At 41.0% G+C, this 25,833-nt stretch overlaps 1 protein-coding gene across 2 annotated transcripts in view; it reads left to right on the forward strand.

The window, feature by feature from the left end:
• The window catches only part of LOC132789222 (myosin-M heavy chain), a 63,270-nt gene extending 38,091 nt beyond the window's left edge, over window positions 1-25,179 (forward strand). The window contains exons 2-8 of one of the 2 annotated variants that reach the window (XM_060797087.1): window positions 16,776-18,483; window positions 18,547-18,741; window positions 19,311-19,476; window positions 19,544-19,697; window positions 19,771-19,916; window positions 19,982-20,195; window positions 22,743-25,179. In XM_060797087.1, the coding sequence (XP_060653070.1) occupies window positions 16,776-18,483; window positions 18,547-18,741; window positions 19,311-19,476; window positions 19,544-19,697; window positions 19,771-19,916; window positions 19,982-20,195; window positions 22,743-24,904 (4,745 nt within the window). In that variant the 3' untranslated portion in view covers window positions 24,905-25,179. Of the gene's footprint in view, window positions 1-16,775; window positions 18,484-18,546; window positions 18,742-19,310; window positions 19,477-19,543; window positions 19,698-19,770; window positions 19,917-19,981; window positions 20,196-21,327; window positions 21,517-22,742 lie in introns of those variants that run through there. The other variant, XM_060797088.1, reaches the window with a different exon arrangement.
• The last annotated feature ends 654 nt before the right edge of the window (window positions 25,180-25,833 follow it).

Raw genomic sequence — 25,833 nt, forward strand, 5'->3', positions numbered from 1 at the left:
GTAGAGCTTGCAACGCGCGCGCTGCTGCGAAAGAATGTCGCAATCAAAATTTCAACATCGTGTTCTTTGCCATCGAACCAAAAGAAGCAGCATCGACATCGACATCGCCATCGCCATCTCCATCGCCATTGCCAGATCATAGAACCTGAAGCTTGCGCCTATGTGCAACTATTTTTAGCTGCAGAGTCGATTGCCACTCCATTGGGCCAAATGCTCTTGCAACAGCTCTCCCCTTCCTCCAAAAAAAAACAAGCAACACTCCATAAAAAAAAGGCAGCTGTGCTCAAGAGGTCGAAGAGAACTTTTTTGAATATGTTTCTAATTGGCGCACATTATTGGAAGATCTTCAGATCAGATTGTGAGAGCCCATTATAATGATGCGTAACTCCAAATTGCTGGCAATTTGTTACGTTCTTGCCGCTTGTTGCAGTGCATTCCACGGATTTCTCAACTGCTTTATTGTCGCCTCAAAATGACGCAGTATCAAATTACCATAAATTAATATTGTACTTTGGCATTTAATTAGAATGCCAGACAAGGGACAACTTTGACACTAAACTTGATTCCAAAATATTATAATAGATACACAGAATGTGCTTTAATGTCTAGCATATGCACAGTGGGGCAAAGAGAATATTAAAAGACTTGGTGAAAGCTAAGCATTTGTCTTAATGACGTACAATTAATAATTTGGCAATGCTGTAGAGACTTTAAAGCTCGCAAAGGCTAAAATGTGATTTTAAAGTTTCTAAAAGTTTGACAGGAATTTCTATATATTGATAACAACTTCAAAAGTGTGTTTAAAGACCTATATAATAAATATTACTTTATGTATTTTACTATGTTTATCGTAATTTTAAGCTTTCTCAAATGAATATAAATAAATTTTATATGCTTTTAAAACCGTAGTGACTTCAAAGATCTCAAAGATTCAAATGTGCTTTTAAAGTTTTTATAAGTTTGTCAATTAAATAATTTCTATCGCTACTTTAACATTTTCTATATACTTAATAAGATTTTCTATATTTTCCCATGTTTGTCATCATATCAAGATCACTCAAATTGAAATCGAGATCAAATTCCATGTTCTAGTAAAATTGCAGCAACTTAAAAGCTCGGAGAGATTCAAATATGCTTTGAAAAATTTGTTTGAGCTTGCACGAAACTTCGAAACTTTCAAGCAGTATTTAAAAATTAGTTTTAAAGCTTAGTAATAGTAAATCTTAATATCAGCAGTAGTAAATATTCTTTTCTATATTTTCACTTAAATTTACAATAAATAATCCTTTTGTATATTTTCACATTGTAAGTTCTCTTAAACTGCATTCATAGAAGCAGAAATAACTCAATATTTGATGGATTTGTGTCTGTTAAAGAGCTCTCATTGAATTGACACTGTTTTGGGATTAAATTCCTGTTGCTTTTTTATGTATATTTACTCATATTTGCACTGTGCCATCGAGTGTCATTCTTTGCCACTTGAGTTGACATTGAAGTTGCAGCAAAAGTTTGTGTTGTTGCCTCTCCAATTGAGAATTCTGATTATGTGACGAGGCAGCGTCAATTGGAAATGATGAATGTGTCGCGTGTTTTCATTTATATGCCGCACATGGACAGCTGTGGATACAACCACAACAACAGCAACAAGCATGAGGCAATGTCAGACATGTTTGTGTGAGTGTGTGTGTGTGTGTAAATTGAGACATTCCCATTGTAATTCAATAGAAAAGTCATGAGTAAACTGCGCCTTAAGTCGACTCACGCTTACCTGATCAAAGGTCAATTTTCGACCAACAATTTTGACACACATACGAACATTTAAGCCAGACAAATTTGACATCATTAGCGTGAGTTTTGTTTGCCAGGCTTAATGTCAACATCATCGCCAGGTCAGCCTTTTTGCCATTCATTGCTGGCTTAAGTTTGTTGTTTTGTGTTTTTCTTTTTTTTTCTTTTTTGGCGGCCACAAACTAGAAGATGAGCGAAGCTGGCTGGCAAAGTGATTAATATCTGGCAGATACTTAAGGCTTCTCGCCTGCCGGGGCAACCCTTGCAAAAAACTTTGTGTCTTTTTTGCTCAGTGTAGCGGCAGCAAAGTTGCGCATCATGCTGCGGGGCTGCAACATTCTGCGCATGTGCAACCAATTATTAATTGCATATGAATTATGCGGCGTTGTTCGACTTGTTGTTGTTGTTGTTCGTTCTTTCGTTCTTGCATTCCACCGTCGAGTCGGCTGAGTCAGCATTTTGTTGGCTTTGTGGCGCTCCGACTGCGACTGCGACTCACTGGCGCCGACGTCGACAGAGGCGTCAACGGCGTGTGCCTGCCTCAGATACAAAAGTGTCTCTCTCTCTCTCTCTTTTTCTCTGTATGTGTGTGTGAGTGTGCACATGTGTGGGTGGTTTGTGGTTGCATGCGCGGTTGACTAGAATCATTTTCCTTCTTCATCATTCTTTTCTTTTTACTTGCAACATTGTCTCGCCCCTTTTTTTGCGTTTGCTTATTAAATTACAAAACAAACGGCCCACACATAAATAAGCTGGCAACTCGAAGCAGCATTAGACGGAAATGCGCGTATCCTGCCCCAAGACTTAGAACCCGAAAGCCAAAGCCAAAGTCAGGGCCAAGACTCGACTTTGGCTTTATGAAAAATTCCTAGCGCTGCGCGGCGTCTATAATTAAGCGTGAAATGTTGCTGGCGTTACGCTGCATTCCAGCCAGCATCAGCCCTTTGGCAATATCAAGACAACAGGCAACTTGCAACGCGCAACTCGCAACTCGCAACTCGCAGCTTGCAGCAGGCAACATGCAACGCGACGAGCACTGACTCTAAAGTCAACTTTTATGGCTCCTTTTGGTGCCGTGTGCCATGTTGCAGCAGCATTCATATTAATTGCAAGTGTCCGCACTTACTTTGCAACATGCTGCAATTAGAATGTTAAGCCTTTGCGCCTTCGTTTCTTTTTTTTTTTTTTTTTTTTGTTTTTGTTGACGGAAGTCAATTCAAATGAAGCCCTTAAGGCTTTAAAGTTGAATGCACTCAGCAGCAGCGAAAAAAAACCGCTAAAAATTGCCAACAACAGTTGTTTCTGGCTAAAATTGATTTCTCATGTTTAGGGTTTTTGGCATGGTTTTTGGCCAACAGCTCGTAATATAAATAACAACAACGTGCAGAAGGCGAGTAATTAAAATAAATTGCTAGCAAATGCCCAACAACATGTTGTTGCCAATCTGGCTGACTAACTGGCCAACTCGCTGGTGAGTTGGCTGCATTGTTCGTTAGTTGCTCGCCTGTGGTTGCCTGCTTGCCTGGTGTTGGCCATCTAACGCCCGATGCATGCTGTTGATAGAATTTGCACTTCGATTCAAGTACACACGGCAAAAAAAGGGGGAACCTCTACTCTAGTTATGGCGGAAAATTCCTTGAACCAGTTGGCTGAATTAGTTTAGCATTCCTAACTAAGAATGTGCAGGGTCATTGAGATTGGCTAATGAAAATTGAGTATTAACTTAATGTATATAAAATTTTTTTATTTTTCGAATTGCAAGTGCTCTTAATAAAAGTTTTTTTTAAATGCTAGTTTCAAGAATTCGTCTAGATGCAGTTGATAAAGAACCTCATAAAATAACTCGAATTTACATATTTCAAAAATCAACACAGACGAAACTGCGTGCTTAGCTGGCTAGTTATTATATATAGAACAATGGCTGATCCGAATTTTGATTCAAAATTGGTCTATAACTATCGTATATATCGTTTAATTTCGCATAAAATCTTGAAACATTTTAACTGTGAGATATTTTATAAATCATTTGTATAATTCAGAAGAAGTTCAACTAGCAATAAATTGAATAGCAATTAATTAGAAATTTGGCTTCAGAATGTGGCAAGTTACTGAAACAATTTTACTTGCGGTTCAATCACTTTTAAATTGACGTTTAGTTTCTTTACTTTTGTTAAATTCTTTGAAGTTTTTGATTTCATACTTCCCTTCTGAAACCTTCCACATCATTAAAAATTATTGATTTCAGTTTCTGTTTGCCCATTTCTTTTCGAAAACCGAATCCACATACTTGCATTTATTGACAACATTTTTAAAAAATGTAATTCTATGTTTTTCTCTCAATGTAAAGTTGCAGTAGGCGAGATGCTTCCGCTACAGCTGAGGTCCTGAGCTTGTCGCCTGTTTGCCATCAAATTAAAGCGCTAAATTGTAGTGCGCCTCTTTTCCTGTCTTTCATCACGCGTTGGGCATTTACCCAGCCAGGTTTTCCCCCCGCACGCTCTCGCCCCAAATAAATATCCAGGGCCATGTCCAATACGATACGATACGATACGATCCTCTGCTCTCCGCTAGCTGCTTCATTAACATATGGGCGGTTGGTTGTCGGAGCTATTTGGTGCTGTAAATTACTGATGGACAGCTGCCTGTTGAGCTTCGCTATTGGCCATTGGCAGTGAAATTTTATGATGCTACATTTCCTTTTGGGCTCCGTCTTCGGCTGTTGCTGTGGCTGTGGCTGTGGCATGCCACTACGTTGCACCTTTTATGTGCTGTGCAACAAATGCGCGAACATCGGCAGGGGCCTGTCCATCAATTAAAGATGCTGGCATACAAATGTGGCCATAATTTGATTGTTTTTCGCCAGCAGTGGCAGTGGCAAAGCAATTGCTTTGCTGCCGCCAGTCGCCAGTCGCTGACCTGCTTTTTATGGCCTCCCTCTCAGCCCCTTTTATTTGTGCACAGATTTTTCCACTTGCCAATTACAGCAGCCTCAACAAAACTAAACTGAACCGGGCCGAGTCAAGTCAAGTCAAGTCCAGTCGACACAAGTCGAATAGAGCCAAAGCCAAAGCCAGAGTTGGCCTGCAGCTGCAACGCCGGTGGTCTGGCCAGACACTCGGACGATCTGAGGATGATGGCCTCTAAAACGCGTTCTCTTAGTGCCCAAGTTGGCATCACTCGCCTCTTTGGCATATTTTCACTGGAAAGAAACAACGCGCAGCAGAAGACACAGCCAGTGAGCATTTGAACCACTTTTGTGTACTGCTCGGTGCATTGACCAGCAATTGATGCCTCTCAGCGCAACGCAGGCAGCGTCGTTGACATTGGCCAAGACTGTGTGACTGGCTGGAGAAGAGTCTTTTCATCTTTACGATGCTCATATGGCACTATTTGCCGCCCCGTTATGGGCATCGAAAGCAGCTCCACATTCCACATGCGGCCTTGCTAAATACGGTACATCAAAGGGGGAAAGGGAGGGGTAAAGAGGAGTTTCTATTGGATTGCAATCCTGCAGGGAATTCTTGTCCACTCAACTGAACTGCAACTCAACTCCAACCCAGTGCAATCAACTTACTAATTTATCAACTCTGCTCTCTCTCTTTGCAGGTATGTTATTGCTGTTGATTAGCTGCAAATGTTTGTGCAAACACTTAAGGCCAAGTTCTGAGTATGTAACAATCACGAGTGCGGTTTGAAAAGTTCATGCAAGTTTTGAGTGTTTAAGTTTAATACCAGAAATTCATATCATATAATAATAAAGGCCAGTGAAAACTCTCTCTCGTCGCTTTACAATTGTTGTCCGTCCAACGGGAGTATACAGTTAAAGGATTAATCTGATATTTTTTATACCCGTTAAACATAGGTTAGACCAGGAAATGTATATAATAAATATACATTTCAGCATTTTTTCGGTATATTAACTACATATATTTGAACGATAATACAGCTTCCACACTTTTTAGGTGTTTTCGAAATTGGGAGAACAGTCGATTTAGCTTTCCCACTTTACAATTTTATTTTAAATTGGCATTAAGTGCACTTAAAATAATGTAAAATTTATGAAAATAAATTAAAATATATAAGATTTGCTGATATGTCGATACTCTTTTCGATATCTAATAGTATTTAATGTTCTTCATTGTTTCATGCTTACGACTATCTTTATCTTAAATTTATACATCTCACTATGTTTACAAGAAAATCCTGTCCGCCAGTATAAAGTTTAGTTCGATTTTAAATTGAAAATATAAAAAAATAATATCCTTATCCTCTTAAAATATCCGAAATAGTTCTAACATTATTGAGAAAAGATTCCCTTTAAGAAATATCCACATTTCAAAGTTTTACATATCATAAATTTTACATTGAATTCGTTTCCGTTTAGAGAGAGTTTATATCGATTGAAATATATATATATGATATAAAGTAAAGACCACATTCGCCCGAAAAATTGTTCGGACAACAACATTGGCGTCCGGGAAATAAAGGTGTCCAAAAAGTGAGTTTTCATTGTAATTTAAATAGAAGCGATTGCATCTGTCACTTTGGGCATATTAACACCTAAATATCGTATGAAATTTGGTGACAAGGCAGCTCAGCCGTAACAAGAACAAACTGTAATGCCTTTGCTTGTTTGTTGGCCTTAAATAGATGGATGAAGAACCTTCTACTTTTGTGAATTGACTTGTCATCAAGTCAACTAACATTTACATGAAACACTCTCTGAATCAACCAACCGGCTGGCTAACTAGCTTGTTAACAAAGATATCTTGACTTGGCTCGTGTCAACAGGGCCACTGCCAATGCAAATTTATCCAAGCCAACGATACCCAGCGGCTTATTTATGAAGCTCATTAGCAGCTATAGAGCCTGCGAAGCAGTTGCAGTTGCATTTGCATTTGCAGTCAGAGTCACAATGCCGTTACCAAGAAGCCAATGTCAGTGTGTCCAGTGCGTATCTAGAGTCAATATTGTTGATATGTCTGTGTCTCGTTGTCAGACTTTGTCTCTTTGTCGTGTAATGCACCTTTAGTCTTTTGGCCTTCAAAAGCGTCGCAAGGCAGTTGCCAGTTATGACGGACTGTCAGACAACTGACTGACAGCTTTGTGCGCAGCAGAGTGGAGTGAAGTGGCACTCTTTGGTAGGTAGGATAGCATAGGTCTCAGAGTCAGTGCCCAAAATCTGGGGCTATGACGCCCACACATAGTATGGTAACTCGTATCTTGTGTGCTTTATGCAATCGCAAGCGTTGATCCACTTTTTGGGCACTGTGGCAATCAATCAAACAGCTGAAACAGCGATCTAAAGCTGTGCAGTTCGGCTTGGAGCGACTTGAAAACATTGACAGACGTTTCCTGCTCATTGTGTGGCTTTCGCTTTCCAGCCAGTCAGTCAGCCAGAGAGCCAGATGCGTATTTGATACGGGTAAATTGATTTGAAAAGCGAATGCCTCAAATGAGGCGATTCCATCGACTGCATCGCATCCAAAAACGTTCACTGTCCACACAGATTAACAATCTCGCTTGCAACACAACAACTTGATCTCTCTCTCTCTCTCTCTATTACAACTCTCCATTGTCTGGCTGTCCATTTGCATTAGACGCATGCGTGGGCGGCTTTGGTTGAGGTCAAACTGCGGTTGCCATGAAAAATGGCTAAAAGCTGGCCATTTTTCACTCCACTATTTTTATCGGCTAATTAAACGTGGCTGTCTTACATAAGGCGGACATTGAATGTCTTTATCAGCGTTTAACTATCGACAAAAACAAATAGGAAACTTTTTTTTTTGGGGGTTTCTTTTTGCTTTGCTGCTGCTGGCCAAATACGGCACAATGCGGCTTGTTGCATGTTGCAAATTTCACCCGAAAATACCAGCCTTAAAAGCCCTTGAACTGGACCTGGTCATGGCCATGTCGGACTATCTATTGGCCATACTTGGCACCGCCACCGCCACCGCCAAACAATTGGCATTAGCATAAGGCCAACGGCCAATGCGCTTGCTTCTGCTCCTGCGTCTTCGTCTTCGCCCCTTTTTGGCCAATTTAGTTGTTGCAAAAATGTTGAAGGCATTTTATTTTATTTTTATATATTTGTGTGCCTTTTTTTTTTTTGCATATTTCATGGCTATTTTTAGCAATATTTTTCACACTTTTATGCATTTCTCGCCATGTTTGCAATTCATCAGGCGAACCGACGCAGTTGCAGTTGCTATTCCTGTTGCTTGTTGTGTTGTTGTTGCCGCTGTTTATGGCTCAGGGGCAGGGCCTGCTTCTCAGTTATGTTCCTGTTCAAATGCCAGAGTCACGCAGTTCAGTTCGTCATGTCAAAGTCAACGACGGACTTTGAATTGCAACACTGGCAGCTGCCTGCGCTACCCCTTAAACAAACTCACTGGATGGGTTTGCTCGACTGCAGCTGCAAGTTGATATCTAGCAAACGTATATGGTTTTTTGTATATCTTATGATTGCCGACTGAAATGCATTGAGAGTTAATATGTTCTGCAAAATTTGTTATACCCCAACCTCAACTCAGTAGTGAGCTATTTCTTAAGGGTTCTTAGAGATTCATCTGTGAAATAGTTTGATTCTAAAAGAAATTAAAGTTTATAAAGATGCTAACCAGATTCCGCATTTAAATGCCTTATTTTTAGCACATATTTCTTTGAATAAAATCTATTTTTACGACTCCCCTAACTATATATGGTGAAATATTAAAGTTCCATTAATAGATTCATTTCCAATGTGAATTTAATAACATAAAGTGGAAAATAAATACATAGAGCGAGTGACCACAAATTTTAAAATGTTTAAATTTTACGGAACTTAGAAATGAAAATTCCAAAGTGAATTCTTTTGATTTGCTACATACATACATTTTTCTTTACTTTCTTACTCATTACTGTTTCTTTTTTTGTAAAATTTTTGTTCTTTATTATAAAACCATCAAATTAGCAACTCTCTCTCTATTTCTTTTTCTACAATTATAAAATCGTCTGGGAGTTTGAGTTTTCCAAAAATTTTCATTTAGGTAGTCAAAAAGTGTAATAAACAAAGTATAATAAAATAATCTAAAAATATTATTAACTCTAATATAAAGTCGATATTCATTATGAAATATAGTAGAAAGAAGTACTCGCATGTGCAATCAAGTTGTTGTTAAATTTGCTTTAAGCTTTCAAATCTGATTCTAAAAATAACGGTGCTGTTAGAAAGCGGTTTTTACAGGGTAGCCTGAGGGTCTTCGCTACATTGTGGACTTTGCTGTTTCCTCGCATGCTGCTGACGACACTCGAGACTGCTTCGGGCTGAAGTGCAAAGTGCAAGCCGCTGGCAACAGAATTCAGCTGCTGCTGCTGCTGCTATTGTTGTTGCTGTTTTTGTTGGTGTTGCGCTTGCCACTGCGTGACTGCAAGTGTCGCATGCCTCAAGTGGCCTCCTCGGCGCTGTTGCAGTTGAGATTTGTAGTTGGAGTTGGAGATGGAGTTGGAGGTGGGTTAATTTAGAAGCAGCTGCCTGGAGAGCGGGCTGCCAACGTTTTATGAGATTTTAGCACTCGGGCCGAGGCAGCAAAGGCAAAGCAAAGGCCTGAGACTGGGACTGGGACGCGCTTAATGGATTTCTGGCCATGGAATTTAGCACGTAGCTGGGTGGAAAACTAATATGCCAGGCAGGCAAGAAGGAGGAGGAGGAGATGAAGGAACTTTGCTGCAGCCTGGAACACATCGTCTATGCTCCGGCTGCGTGACATTTATGGCTTCGTCTCGTCTGCGACTGTCCATCGTTGTTGTTTTTGTTGCTGTCCAGTTTTCTGTTTTTGGTTTTTTGTTTGTCGGCTCTTGTCGTTTGTTCACGTGCAAATATGAACAAGATTTATAACGTTTTTGGGACCGCCTGCCCCGGCATTAGCTTTGCAGTTCGCAGTTTGCAGCTTGTGCTCTCTCGCTCAGACATTTTCCTAGATTTTGTTTGCTGCCGCTTAAAAGGATTTCACTTTTCGCTGGAATTTGCAAAGAGTTGTTATTGTTGTTTCTGTGGCAGACTTTTCTGTGTCTGCCCCAAAAGCAAAAGTTGCCACATTGCCGTGCCCCGTGTCGTGTAATGGGGCAACTGTGGCAAGCTCTGGGGAGCAAGCTAGGCCAGCCATTTACCATAAGTGCCTCTGAACCATGCGATCTGCGCTGCGTCTAAAAATAAAATATGCGCCGACGAAGTTAACCAGCGCTGGGGGAGATGATCTTTAAGAACATTTACTATTCTATACTATATGCTTTATGCGTCTGGCTCTGCAAATATTGCCTCAATTTCCAATGCTCTATCGTAATTTGTGAAACTGCTGCAGACTTCTTTCACAGTTTGATCGGATGCTAAGAGGAATTTGCAAAAGGTTATTACACAATTCTCTAATTTTCAGATAATCATATTCGATGCAGCTGTAAATTGCGCAAATTTCAGTAATTATTCAAACTGACGTCAAATGAAATTTGAAAATATATATTATATTATATTTAAGAATTTGATTAGATATCAGAAAATGTTATTATAGAATCATAAAGTCTTTCAGCTTTTACTTTTGAAGTAAGATGTTTAATTGTTTATAAGGAAAATAACTTTCGAATTAAAACTTACGATTGCATTATGTAGATTATCATAAATCAAGTCTACTTTCTGTAAGCTTTTACATTTACTTGAAAGATATTATATATTAATTTATTGAGAAATACAAGAAATGTAGAAGTAGTTAGTCAATTTAAATCTTACCTATTTAAGCTCCTACTATATTTGACCTCCTAACCAATATAATTTTATTTTATTGATTTATTTACTCATAAATTGATATTAGTTGCAGTTAGTGTAGGAACTTGGGCGACTTGTGAACGACTTCCGTTCTGCTTTGTTTGAGGTGTTGTCTGCATCCGCAATAAAAATTGAGTTATATGTATGTATAACATATAGTATATAGAGAATGCAGTAAAAAAAAATGCTGAGCATGAGTTCGTCACACATGCTTTTTTCCAAGTAGGAGGAGAGCTGGTATTGACGTTGTTGTTGTTGTTTTTGCACTCTCCCTCTGTCGTCCAATGAGGCATGCATTTGTTTATAGCTTTTGCTTCCGTTTCGATATCGATTCAGTTATAATGCTTCGGCTGCCAGGTGTTGCCATAAAATGTAAAGACACAAAACTCGCTTGTTAGCATTTTATAATCAGCATTCAATTTATAAACAATAAGCAAAGAGCGCTTATCAGCTGTAAGTGTGTGTGTGTGTGTGTGTGTGTTAGTGTGTGCTTTAAGCGCATTTTGCGACACATTGAATAATTTTTATGGCAATTGCAAAATGCGTGCCGAAAAGAGCAAGTTAAAAGCGTTGAATTGGCTTAACACACGTTTACAGTGATAGTCGATGTTGCTGTTGCTGCGCTGCTGTTGCCTCGTATTCCAATGGCTTTTTAATGATCCAATCAGTGCTGCGAATGTGTGCGTGTGTGTGTGGGGACTGCTGTTGCTTGTGTTGCTATTGCTGCTACTGGTCATTTCCCTAAACACGGCCAATGGCGCCAGCGAGCAGACAAAATGAAATGCCGATTAAAATATCAATTGTGTGTGCGATGAAGTGTATGTGTGTTTGTGTGTGTGTGTGTGTGTCTACCTTGCCCAGACGACGCCACCATAGAAAATCGACTAAGCGCATTAATATAATGCCATCAACAGCTGCTGGCCCAAGACGGGCGACGTCGTTGCATAGATACTAAACTATTGGCCAAGGTGCGTGCCAGTCGCTGCCGCAATGTCACCAGAGGAAGAGAGAGGGGGAAAGGGGAACCTTGCTGCATGTTGTACAACAGCAGCAATCGATTTAGTTGTCATCGCGCTTCGCGGCTTCGATTGCGATTGCGATCGGCAGCAAAGCGCGGCCAAGGAGAGGACTTTCCCTGCCACGCTGAGCATAATTCAATGCCACAATTTCAACTTACGAGTATGCAGAGAGCGGCATATAAATCAGCACTTACGCTTACAGCTTGTCAACACCTTCTGCTTGACCTTTTGGCAAACAAAACACAGCGCTGCGCTATTTTTAGCTGCACCAAAATGAAGGAGGTACAAATAACATCGCGTAATCTTGAGCCAGCCATCGACTTTGCAGTTTGCTGTATGCTGTATGCTGTATGCAATCTCAGCCTTAGTCTTAGCCTCCGACACAGACTCAATCTCCGTTTCAGTCTTAGTCTGCGTCTCAGACTTTGCGTCTCGCGCATTATGAAATTGTGTCAGCTGTGCCATAAATTGCGCACTTTAAACGGGCCACAACGGACGATAGCATCGGCTGGCCGCATCGGCCATCGGCTGCTCTGACACCTGAAGCCGCCACACGACACGACGCAACACCAAAACTGACAAAGGGCCGCAGCGTGCTACAAAAATGTGGCAAGCGTCATAATGTGTGTATGCCTGTGTGTGTGTGTGTGACGGTCAGTACATGAAATGAAACCAAAAGCTGGCAGCCAAGTCTCAATGTCCTCTGGCTTAGACTTGGGCTTTTGGCTACTCCAATTGCAAAAATTACGAAATGCGTTTCATTGTTTTCTGTGACAATGCGACAATGCAAATTTGTTGCATATTTCTTCTGATTGTCGTTGCTGCTTTTGTAGTTGCAAGTTAGTTTTATTGCTGCCAGATCCGTTGGCTGATTGCCAGGGCGACTTAGCTCAAGCTTAGTCCCTCGAATCGCCCATAAAAATGTCACCTCAAATTATGCCATAAATTAATTAAAGTAATCACTGTAATCCGGACTACTTGATACTTGTTGCAGCTGCGCGCACAGAAATGCGGCATTTAAGCAGTGTTTTTGTGCAGGCACGAATTATGTAAAAGTCATGCTAACATAAATTAATATTGATCCACATAATAAAGTTAAAATGTTTATGATAAGCTATGCATTTAATAGCTTTATAATTAACTATTTAAATTTTAATTTAAGTTCTTCCCATATGAATTTATACATTACTGAACAATTTTGAGAAACTTAAAGAAGGGGTTACATGATTGTATTATTTTCTAAAAAGATTATATTAATAATGAAATCATATTTGGATAAATAATAAGAAAGACAGTTAAAGTCGAGTGTGCTTGACTGTAAGATACCCGTTACCCATTTTTAAAATGGCAATAAAGTGCAGCATTATTCTTCAAATTAATATACTAAAATACTAAAAATTTCAAATTATGCCAAAATATTTATTTGGTATATTAATCTATAATTACATTAAAAAGCAAATAATAACCATGTCTTTTATGATCTCTGAGATCTAGGTGTTCATAAGGACGGACAGACAGATAGACGGAGCAAATAAAAAAGGGACATTGATATGTTATATTATCTTGGCTGTTGACCCTGACTTTATGGGTTCTGGTATCGGGTATGAAAAGTGTTATTCTTGCTTGCTCATACGATTTACTGAATGATGTGTTTGTTGTATGTGATATTAAGTAACCAACAAAACTTGCATCATTACGCGGCAACATAATTTTCCTCTGCTCTGCGGAGTATTTTGTAGCTTGGCTGCAAACACTGATTGTGATTCTTGTTAATTAAACGGGTGACAATGATAAAACTCAAGTCTTTTGGTCATTTCCTAGACATAACCATGGCCCGATACCCGTTTGGTTGCACTGCAGTTTTTCACAACCCACGGCTGGCAATTAAGGCAAGAAAAACTGCAGCCACCAAAGTGGGTCAGAGAGGCAGCTGGAAGATCTTTTTGATGGCGTCACGAGGCTCCGTCATTGGCTTTGCTACCCACGCATGTATCTGCAGCATTTGAAATAATCAACAAACAAAATGATGGAAAATTAAATGTACAAATCATGTTTACGACTTGTCGTCAGTCTGTCGAGGGGAGACTGACAGACAGACAGACAGTTAGCAAGTGAGTGTTCCATCAGTTTGTCAGTTTAGTTAGCCGCTCTTTCAGTCTGTCAGTTTGTCAGTCAGCTGACAAAGTGGGCGTGGCATGCAGGCAAAACTAATTGTTGTTCGTGTGGCTCGATGGCCGCAACTGTTGCCAACAAATAATGCAGCCAACAACATTTAGCCGGCTTCACATTGACACCGTTTGCAATTAGAAGAGAAGAAGAAAAAGCGGCCCGTTGGCTACTGTGTGTGGGTATAGGTGTGTGTGCGACGCTTGAGGATGCCAATGACGATGCCTCTCTATGCTAATGTTGCATTCTTAATAGCTCAAAAAACCAGTTGCCGGCTCCGTCTCCTGCTCTTGCTCTGGCTTTGGCCGATTGCCGATTGCATTCGGTAGCCGGTGTTCTTCAGTCTAAAAGTTAATTGCCTGATTTTCTGAGCCTCCAAGTCGAAGTCGGCACAGTTTTTACTCACTGACTACTGTGGGCAGAGATCTCGGAGCTGTTAGGCAAATGTGCTAAAAGATTATGCTTTTGGATTAGGCACGCATATAAGTCACTTACCGCAAATGGCGGAGCGGGCCAAGAAAAGAATGTGCTAACTGCATGGGAATATTAAAGAGAAATTTCCCAGGTGACTTGCAAGGGAGAAGACACTTGTTTAAGATGTGAAGAAATAGCAGATAAAGATTGTATCATATATTAAAAAGGCAAATAAATCGAGTTGCAAAACAGGAAGTATATTGTGCAAGTATAAAGCAGTTTAAATAATGTATTTTTAGAGATCATAAGAAAACTTCTATAGAATCTTGCGTAGATTATCATTCTATTATTTCAAGCTTAAATTTGCTTACTCTAACAGGAATCAAAGGCAAGCTTAAGTATGTTGCATTCTAATTTAACTCTTAGATGAAAGATGATAATTTAGTAAGACATAGTATATATTATTATTATTAAAGAAAAAATGACAAATAGATAGCTTAAATTTACTATTTTTATCACAAGTTAGTTTATTGCACGCATCTAAAAATTCTTTGTAGTAAAGTCAACGACTGGGCGAATAAGAAGAAGCTATAAACATCCCTTCTACGTTTAAATAAATTTTAAATTTAAGTTAGATCTACAATCAGTTTTCAAAGAATTGGGTTACATAGAATATTGTGCAAAATTATAATCTAATTAGGAAAACTTATCACAAAAATTAACGTAAATTATTCTATTATTTTAAAACAAGTTAATTTGTGGTAAAGTTGGCAGGAATATATGGATCGGAAATATTTAGAATAAATGTGCTACCCATATGTGGAGCTGCTTTCGTTTTACAGCAACCTCTCATTTTCCCATATGTTGACTCTGTCAGTCTGTCTGTCTTCCTGTCGGTCTAACGATCGTGCTTCGCGTTGATGGGCTGCATCAGCTTCACATCATTTTGTGATATTTGCCATAATTTTGTTGCGTTAAATGAAATATGTTAAAGCCGGCGAGTTGATGTATTGAGTTGTTTAGCCGCAGGACGCGCAAGCAAACGGGCCAAAAGAACGCGGCCATCAGTCAAGGCAACAAGTCAAGACTTGGTCCACAGCTCTTGCTTCTTGGCTTGGGGTTCTCAGTTCTCGCTGTCTTGCTCGCCTTTGGACTTGGAGTCGAAGTCGAAGTTGAAGTTGGAGTTGGCTGCATAAATAAGTAGGTTGTCTGTCCGTACGTCTGTCTGGCTGCAAGTTGGCCTGCTGGCCTGACATGTGAATTGATATGCCAACGCAACATGGCAGCAGTCGCAAGAGCAGCACTCGATCGACCACAAAACCAACTGGCAACAGTTGCAAGGGGCAACATTCAACTGGTAACTCGCAACTGGCAACTGGCAATTGGCATGGGGCATGATGTTCATGCTTTAGCTTTGCTCATCATTTCTCACAAATAGTTCAATTAATCAAAATACCTTACACAACTGCGAGTTTAATAACATTATTCACAACGTAACACAACACACACACACTTGATATATAAATTATAGATCATGCCAGTCAATCGTCAATAGCTATAATGATTGCTCTTGCACTGAAAGAAAACAAAAGACTGCAAATTGCATAAATCAGCACGAGGAATGCAGATCATGATCAACGACTCTTGCATATTTAATTGAGGACCACAAAGCTGTCGAGTCCATAACAAATAACTTACTTATAACCATATTCTATTGATGTACAACAGTAGTAATAAAGCTGTTGTAATTCGTTTTCAATTGATTCACAAGGAAGTGACAGCCAGGCAATTGAATTCCCAGGGAATTTATATAAATAATAAAGCTAAAGTAGGGAATCTATTAAGTTGGCTGTAAATGCTGATTGAACAACTGATATTTTATATTTATTTACTTTACCCGATCTTAACGACTATGTGAAGTAAATTTAAGATGAAAACAATTTGTAAGATATGAAATTAGACATGTGTTAAATCCAGTTTAATTTTTTTTTGCAAACATAATTATTTATTTATTTTTTTTGCATTTATAATTATTGAAAATTTACTGTATTGTATTTAAAACAATGTGGTATATTTGGTACTATATAGTATATATTGAGTTTATTACTATATAAATATACCAAATATAATTTATGGTATATTTCTTGTATTTTTTGGTATATTCACTTCGTATATGTTAAGAATAATACGGCAATGTTTTGCTTTTATTGAAAATGGGTAGTGGGTATCTCACAGTCATGCAGAATCGACTATATCTCTCTTACTTGTTGTGCTATTCATCGTATTCATTGTGCAATGGCAGCTATTTTGAATTTGGCATAGATCTTTTCTTTATCTTTTCCTATTATCATATTTAGTGCGTAGTAATTAAATTGAATTTTCATACTATTATTTTTTTATAATTTTTTATCTCATGGGCTAAAATAGGCAGCGAAACTCTTACTTTAAGAAGTTTAACTTTGACAGAACTAAATCACAATTTGAAAAGTTTATTCAATTATGATGTTTGCCAAGAGTAACATCAGCAACAATATTCCTCAATGTAACAATGTAATCTACTTCTACATATTAACATTTTTCGATTTCTTTTATAGGCAGCACCACAGACTTGGCACCATCGCTGCTGGGGTTTTATGACACACTGAACTGCAGCTTGGTGGTTGGCAGCGGTGCAGCGAGCAGCAAGACTGAGCACCACACAGTTGCAGCAGGCAATCAAACTAGTGGCGAGTCAACACCTAAGCGCAGCAATAGCAACTGCAGCAGCAGCAGCCACACGAGCAACACCAGCAACACAAGCAACAACAGCAACCACAGCAGCGACAATCACTCGGGCAGCTACACGCTTGACTCGGAGGCAAACTCCCACTTGGTGGCAACAACAACAACAATAACAACATCAGTAGGCACAGCAACAGCGACATCGCCACCTCAGGTGGTTGCAGGTCTGCGTGATGAGGCTGATGGCGTGCAGCTGAGTCGCTTTGTGCAGCGGCGTCAGGAGCTGGGCAGCAGTCACAGCATCGCCTCAAGTGGCAGCAGCACTGGCAGCTCAAACTCACGGCGTGGCAACAACATACGCGTGCTTTCGCCGAATGTGCAACGCATCATTACACACTCTGATGCGGAGCATGTGAATGCCGTTGATATTGATGCACTGCAACAGCCGCAGCCACATCTATTGCATCCCTTGCAACGCAGTCCGACGCCAGGACGTTATGGCAAGGCCTCAACTGCGCCTACGAAACTAAAGCTATCCCATCTGCCGCTCTCGAAGATCGCGGGCAAGCTGTCGACGCAGTCGGGCAGCGATTTGGTTGCCGCACTCGATGCCAGCAACGAGTACAGTGGCTCACGAAAAACAGCCGCTGTGGATGAGGACAAGACGCCAACCAATAAAGCGGCACCTGGCACTCCATTCCACTTCGAGGGTCAACCGTTTGCCAAACTGAAATTGCCGCGCTACGAATCACAGCAGAGCATCAAACTGATTGAAATGGAGCAACTGGCAGTGACCAGTACACAACTGGCGGCGCCATCAACGCCGCCTCGGCCCAAGGAATTCGTGGTGGCGAGTGAGCCGCTGAGTCCCGAACCCTTTGTGGACACTATCAACTTTGATCTGGTGACACAGCACATGGAGCAGCTAACGCTCTTGGAACTCGAACTGTCCGAGAACGATGCAGTTACCTGCAGTCAGCTGGTGGAGGCCATCAACAAGCCGCTGATTAGCAAGCCACTGGTGCGCAGTGTTTCGGCTCCTCGAGCCACAAGCAACTCGACATCGCCACTTCAGACTTATGCGCGCACCAAGCTCAAGAGTCAGAGCAACAACAATGGCAACAACAACAACAATAACAACAACAAAGCAAGCACCCTGGGCGGTGGCATGCCACTGCGGCTGCCCACAGCCGAGCAGCTCGCTGAGCTGGAGGAAGCCAACAAGTTGTCGGCCGAGAGTCTCGACACATTGACAGACATCAAGCCGAAGTTTGCGGTGCGTCTAAGTGAATTGGCGCGTCTCACGAGTCGTCCGCTGTCATCGTCCTCCATTTGCTCGACATCGTCCAGCTCCAGTTCTGGGTCGGATCAATTGCTGAATGGCAAGCTGACAACCACCTCGTATCTGGCCAGTGTGGAGAGTCTGGCCGAGAGTGAGAATGAGCTGGGCGATCATCATCATCATCATCTGCACCATCATCATCATCATACGGCAGCGATGAGCGTGCTGGAACGCGCCTGCCTTGAAATTGTGGACTCGGAGCGGAGTTTCGTCGAGGATCTCGGTCAGGTGATCAAAGGGTAAGTGAATGAGTTGAGGAATAAACTGCATCCTGGTAGTTGACTAATAAATGTTGTTCATAGTTATCTGTTGGACTGGAAGGAGCGAGCCTGTTTACGTCTGGACGAATTGCAAATTCTCTTTGCGAACATTGAAGAGATTTACGAATTCAATTCGATACTGCTGCAGCAGCTGATCAACTCGGGCATGGAACCGGCCAAAATAGCCAAATGTTTCATAGATCTACGTGAACGCTTTGATGTGTACACAACCTACTGGTAAGTAAAAGAATACTTCGTTGCAATTCTTCCCCAAGAGAATCGAGAGACAGCAAGTCAGCTTGGCGTGTCTGCCAAAATCTCAGATATGCTGGCCAAGAACGGTTAACGGGCTGACCAAAATGATCTCGATAGCAGCAGCGGGACACGAACATCGACAGCGACAGCGTCAGCGATGGCGATGGCGTCTTTGGCAGTCCAGGCACGCCATGCTCCATGGCTCCATGTTCCATTTAAAAAAAGAAAAGGCTGACATTTTGGCTGTGCCGCTGTCGCTGTCAATTTGAAGTCAACTGCGCGCCGCTGATGGTCGCAGTTTGATTTGTCGCCCCAACTGACAGCTGGACATTTATCATGAATGGAGTCAACGTTCAACTTGTGAGCTGGCTCTGAGTCCAAGCCAGATCCTCCTACAAGCGGATTGCTTGCAGTTGATTTTAAATTCAAATTTCATGTTTGTCTGATGAAGAGCTCAACAGTACTTTTTACTTTTTTCATTTTTGGTTGACCATAAATCAGCAGCTTTATAACATACATTGTCTTTTGTTTTTGCCGGTTTCGTTGTGCAGCACAAGCTACCCGGAAGCCATCTCGCTGTTGACCAAACTGCTGCAGGCCAAGCACACGAATTCGCTGCTTGCCTCCACGCAGAAGCTGCTGCAACACCGCCTGCCACTTGGCTCGTATCTGCTGAAACCGGTGCAACGCATACTCAAGTACCATCTGCTCCTGGACGTGAGTAAAAAACTGACCTTATGTCGCCTGCCTAACAACATTTAATGATCCACCTTTGTATATTTAGAGCCTTCGCAAGCATTGCGATGTCAAGGAGGTGGCCGAGGCGTATGCCATAATGCGCCAGGTGGCCCACAATATTGATCAGGTGAAGCGCAAGCAGGAGCAACAGAGTCGCGTTAAGGAGTTATCTGGCATACTGGATGGCTGGATGGGACCAGGTGAGTGTGCCAGTGCCATGAAATTCTGCGAAATTACTTAAATTTTAAACACTAACAATCTCCACTTGAACAGATCTCAGCGTGCTACGTGAGCTGCGGCACGAGGGTCTGCTGATGGAGCAACACAACAAGCCGCGTCAGGTGTTGCTCTTCGAGACGATGCTCATCATCACCAAGCAGAAGGAAGACGGACGACTGCAGTTCAAGAGCCTCATAACAGTAAGAGCGCCGCAAGTTCTCCCAACTAACTGACAGACAACTAACACTTCTCTTTTCGACTGCAGCAAAAGAACCTGATGCTTAGCGAACATTTGCCAGGCGAACCGACCAGCTTCTATGTTATACCCTTCGATGAGCCGCGCAATCAAATCAAGTTGACGGCCCGAAATCGTGACCAGAAGCGTATCTGGACGCAACACATTAAAGGTGTTATGCTCGAGGAGCTCGACATACCCACGCGGGCCAAGGAACTTGTCTACCAGCTGGGCAACGAGGAAGGTGAGTGTCAGCCACACTAAGCTAAGCGACAAGCTTTTTGCATAGCTTTTCCTACTCTCTACGTATTTTTAAATTTTGTCTATCTGTGTGTGTGCTTTTGTTGTTATTGTTGTTGACGTTGTTTGTTTGATTTAGTTTGTTGGTGACGACGACCAAAATACACATAACACTTTGGCAAAGGACTGAATGAAGTAGTTAGTTATAGTTATGCGGGCATTGCCTGCTCAACATCCCTCATACACTGCAAGAAATCTATATAAAGTTAAAAACTTCTACTATACATACTAATTGAAAGATAAATGTAGAGTATTCTATTAATATATTTCTCAAAATTAAAAAATGAGTATTGAAATAAGTTGATTAAACAAATTATTTATAACTATTCTGATTTCACGAAAAGAAAATATTTATAATATCATATTTTTAAAACGATAACGTCTAGATTCTTAGCGCAGAGGTTTCTAAGTTTATTCAATCACACCATATCCACATGTTTAAACTTTAGGATAATTGGCTTTTCTCAAAGTTTTCAGCACATTGTGTATGTGACGGTTGTGCTAATAATAGCTTATACAGAAGACAATATTGTTATAAAACTCTTAAATCGCAATGTTTTTAAACTGTGGATAAAGATAAACCCTTGTTGGACAGTGCACTTGCACTTCACATGCTCCAAGTAGAGTCTCAGAGAGTGACATAACCACAAATACCAGAAGCAAAGGGGGAAGGAAACCTTTTGACTGTTTCGTTCAATTCAATTTTTATCTGTAGCTTTCTGACCAAAAATCGTGCCATATTCGCTTTTGACAACGGACGCGTCGTTGTCTCAGTGGCAAGTTGATTTATGTGCGACAATGTTGTGAATGTTGTGCATTTTAATTGTTGCTTAGCACAACTGTACCTCGGGAATTATATTTGTTGTGTACGTTATGTGTTTTGGGTCGCCATCGAAAAGTATTTCATTGTTTATTTAATTGGTTGCGGTGTTTGTTTTTTACAATTATGTAACTAACTTAAACTAGTTGTGTAACATTTTAATTGGCTTTCTGTGTAACAATTTGATCTTGATTTAACTTTCAGTACTTATATTTATTATATATTATATATATTTGCTATATGTTTACCATTGTAGTACTACCAGTGATGCATTCTAAAACTAAACCACCCAAACCAAACAAGAAAAGAAAACTTTAATTAGTTTTAAGGCGTTCCTAAGGCTAAACACCAGAGACTGAACTAAGCGCTACTACTTTTCCTCCTTCCTTCTTCTTACCGCCCCAAAAAGCTCAAACAAAACAAAATTTTATTTAAAATAATAAACGTAAACAAATAAATAAATCAATTAATAAATAGACACAATGCTATTCAAAAATGTTAACAAATAATTTAAATTATATAATTTAGTATAACTTAACTGTTATAGTTATCGCATAATGCAATTGTAATCGTAACCGTAATCGTATGTAGTAATTTTTCTGGTATTTGACGGCGCTGGCATAGACTAATTAAGCCTGCAATTTCCGGTCTAGAAGTCTAGTAAGTATCTTGAGTTACCAAATTACCCCGCTACTGTTTTCGCTTTTTGGTTTGTGCTTAAAATTGGCTTACTGCTCCACTGGTTTGTGTCCAGCATGCTCATATATTAATCCATCTATTGACTTTGTGGCAAGTAATGCTATCCTACTAACTAACATCAATCCCATTATGAATGACTCAAGGCACTAGCTTAAGGTGTAACTTTCATAAGGCGTAGTTTGACGTTGACGTGCATCTTTGTAAGGATCTAAATCAAATAAATAAACACAGAGAAAATGTATTTAGAGGAAGGAAGAGCACAAACATAAGTAAAACTTAGTGTGAATATGCCTTTATATTCGTCATATAACCGATACCGAAGGTTAGGTATTTTTGATCAATGCTTCTCCCTGACGAATGAATTGATCCTAATTTCAGGTACTAAGTTGAGAAACTTCGAATTTCGTATTAAACGAGATTAAGAACTTTGTCGTATATTAAGCATAGACGATATCACATCAGTAATTTAGTCAGGTTCATACCGAGATTTGTCCGGGTTACATTTTTAATTAACACATTTGTTTATACAATTAATATAATTAAGATTTTCAGAAGAAACGTAAGTCAGTCTCGAGTCTTCAAGAGTAAGAATTTAAGAAAACGATCTTATTGCGCGATCAAATTAGGTTGGGTGGTAATAGCATCCTTATAGCATGAATAAGCATTTAAAGATACATAACGCATTTTTTTGGTAGTAGCACGTTAAAAATAAAAGGTTTTGAGACGCTTTATGCTTGTGTTATTGAACTACAACTCCATCAAACTAATCAATGCATGTACTAAATTAATAACAAGTCTGCATAATTGATTGTCAAATGATGACCTTATTGCTCTGGTTACTAGTGCTTAGAATGTTGCTGGTGTTTGTCGACAGTATCGTCCACTCGATCATCCCCAGCATATTGCTTGACGCCTTGTGTCTCCAGCTTTCACTACTAGATGCTAATAATTTAGTTTCCTTATTTTATTTAGATCGCACTCCCGATCGCAGTACTTGGAAGTGGAGTCTGCATTCCAGCAGTAACTCTACGCCCACTTACTTGGAGCGACGAAATGCATGTCGCCGCAGTGAGATACGTCAGCGTAATTCCAAGTTCAAGAGGAAGACAGTGACCAACTCCAGTTCTTTTGACAGCTTTAATGAATCGCTGGAACAGCAGGATCAACCGGTGAAGCCTTCTAAGCCTCTGTCGCGCAACAACAGTCTGGATGATACGGCGCTTCAGAAATTGGCCGCTGCAGTTCGATACCGCAGTGGGAAACGCGACTCGACGGATGCCAAGACGAGTCCTAGCAAGGAGCATTGCAAGTGCTCTGACCAGGAGCACTGTTTGTGCATTCTGCGCGATCAACGCAGCCGCACCAAGTCCCAGAGTCCAGTATTCAGCTACAAGGCCCTCAAGGAGCGCAGCAAGTCAGTCCCACGCATTGGGGAATTTAGCCTGGACGAGCGGCCGGAGGCGGATGACGATAGCGCTGCCTCGTTACGCGGCAGCAAGCCGGATCTGAGCGAACGTAAAACGAAGGGCAAGGGCTTCTTTGAGGTCAAACAGTATAACCACAAGACTATGCCCAAGCGAATTGCAACGCTGAAGAAGCAACGCTGTAGCCGCAAGGAGAGCTGCTCCAAGTTCTATATGGATCTCAGTGAGTTTGATAGCACCGTGCTAAAAATAACCGAGTCTACGGAGGATCTCGAGCTGGCTGAGGAGGCACAAGAGACGTGCGTGTCCGCCTCCGATATTCTCGATATGTCGCAGCGACAGTATTATGAGGAACAAGTAGAGATGGCAACGCTATCGCCGGTAGAGAAATCTAAGCGAGATGCAGAGATTGTGCTGGATCTGTTGAAAAACAACAAGGAATTCGAGCGGATCTACAACAAGAACAAGCAGCAAAAGATGCGACGCGACAGTAGTCAGGCAATCACGCCGCTGAGTCCACAAAGTCCTGCACAGGAAGGACCTCCATTGCCGCCACGCCCGCCATCACGTTCTCCGCCGCCCCTGGAAGCCGAACAAGAGCAGGCTAAGCAGCAGCAACAGCGGGAGGAGCAGGAAGAACCCATCTATGAGACGCTGCTGCGCAATGTGCATGTGCCCTACAAATTTTCCCCTATATTGGGACGTGCCAAGTCTGTGCAATATTTTAAGCCACGCGAGAAACGTCCACCCGCACCGCGTCCCGAATCGGACTATGTGACGCTCGTCTACTCGCCGGAAGGAGTGCTTCAGCTCGTGGGCGAAGATGCAGTGCAGCAGCGTGACAGCACTGGCTCCGAATCAAGCTCGGGATCAACGCTCAAGCGTGACAGCCAATCAACTGTCATTAACCTGAGCTTGGAGTCGACGGGACAAACCGAACGTGACGATGACCCGAATGAGGCGCTCTATGCTCGTCCAATACCAAAGAATTTAATGAAGCGTCTGCTTAGTAATGGCAATCCTGGTTCTGGCAGCAAGCCAACTCTGGAGAATGTCAGCCACTCGGAGATCTCATTGCTGCCACGAGCCCTCAAGTCCATTGATAATCTTAGCATGGCCTTTGGTCGCAGCAATCGTCCGCCGGAGCGACGTGTCTCCGATGTGAGCGAAATGTGTCGCCAGAGCATCTTGCATCGTCAGGGCAGCGAGGCGGTGGGTGAGCGTATGGCCCATGTGGACTATGCGGATCCAAAGACGCTCTTCAGCATTATTGCCAGCTCGGAAGCATCGCTGCAGCGCGACTCCGTCTTCTCGCTGACCTCATCGTCCTGTACATCCAGTGACAGCATGTGCGAACAGCAGCGCAAACGCCCTGCGACCGAGCTGCCCTCGTCCAGCTTTGAGTACGAGCAGCAAGTGGAGGATAGTCTAGAGAATGATTTTCGCGATTCAGCCATTTACAGCGATGACAATAATGAGAAGCGCAGCACTGACTACGAACTGAAGAGACCTCGCAGTCCGCCACCACCGCCCCCCAGTGGTGGGTACCAACATCATCATGGTCCACCGCAAATAGCACCGAAGCCGTCTAAGGCCGCGCTGCAGGAGCTAATTGGTCAGCATCCAGGAACCATCTTATGTCCGCCGCACCTCAGTCAGGCAGCATCTCGCAGTTGGGTCCTTCAGCAGATTGAGAATTTCAACAAGTAGACGGGAAGGGCAAACGTAAATGCTAATTGCTAATTGCCAATTGCCATATACTATTCGTAATTCGTTTTGTAATTTTTGTATATAAACTATGCATAAGTATACACTGTATACTATATGTAATATAATATAATCTTGATCTAGCAAATTAAAATAAGTATTAGTATCAAGCATATATATCTATGTATGATATGTACCATTTATCCACATATATTTTAATTCGACTGTTTTGCAACGTTAAGCTTATAGTCACTTAATAGTTATTATAATAAAAATCCGTCATGGTAAAATAATATATATTTTTTTATTTTGACACTCTTTACTTTGATACTCGTGACCCATTTTGAGCAATAACAAAACAGTACAGTATTATTCTTAAAATATACCATATTAATATACCATAAAATTACTATGTTAAAATATGCCGAAGGCTATATATGATATATTGATTTTGCAATACATTTAAAATATACTAAGTACTGAGTATTAACCATAGCAGAATGTCAGACAAAGCAACAAAGTAGACTTTTTTGCCACACAAAAGTAGTTCTTAAATAACTTCTACAATTTTATCTGATCGCATTCAAATTTTCAGGAATCATGAGCACTAAAGTTCTTATAGTATGTATCGATATCACTCTAGCTTCTAAACTACGATTGTTATTCGTTTTTTTTCGATTTGCAGGGGCGAAAATGGGCGTGGCAAATAATCGAAACAAACTTGATCTGCGTGCAAACATAACAAGTGCTGTCGAAGAAAATTAAATCTCTTATTGTCTTGATCTAGGTGTTCATACGGTCAGACGAACTATCTCTCGTTTCGACTTTTGGCGCTGTTTAAAAATACACATATGTGTGTACCTTTACGGTAGAAAAATAACAAACCGCACACAAAAGTTAAGAACGTATATCTCACACTTCTCCTTGTCACT

The sequence above is a fragment of the Drosophila nasuta genome, chromosome 3, assembly GCF_023558535.2.
Source record: "Drosophila nasuta strain 15112-1781.00 chromosome 3, ASM2355853v1, whole genome shotgun sequence".
Taxonomy (NCBI): Eukaryota; Metazoa; Arthropoda; class Insecta; order Diptera; family Drosophilidae; genus Drosophila; species Drosophila nasuta.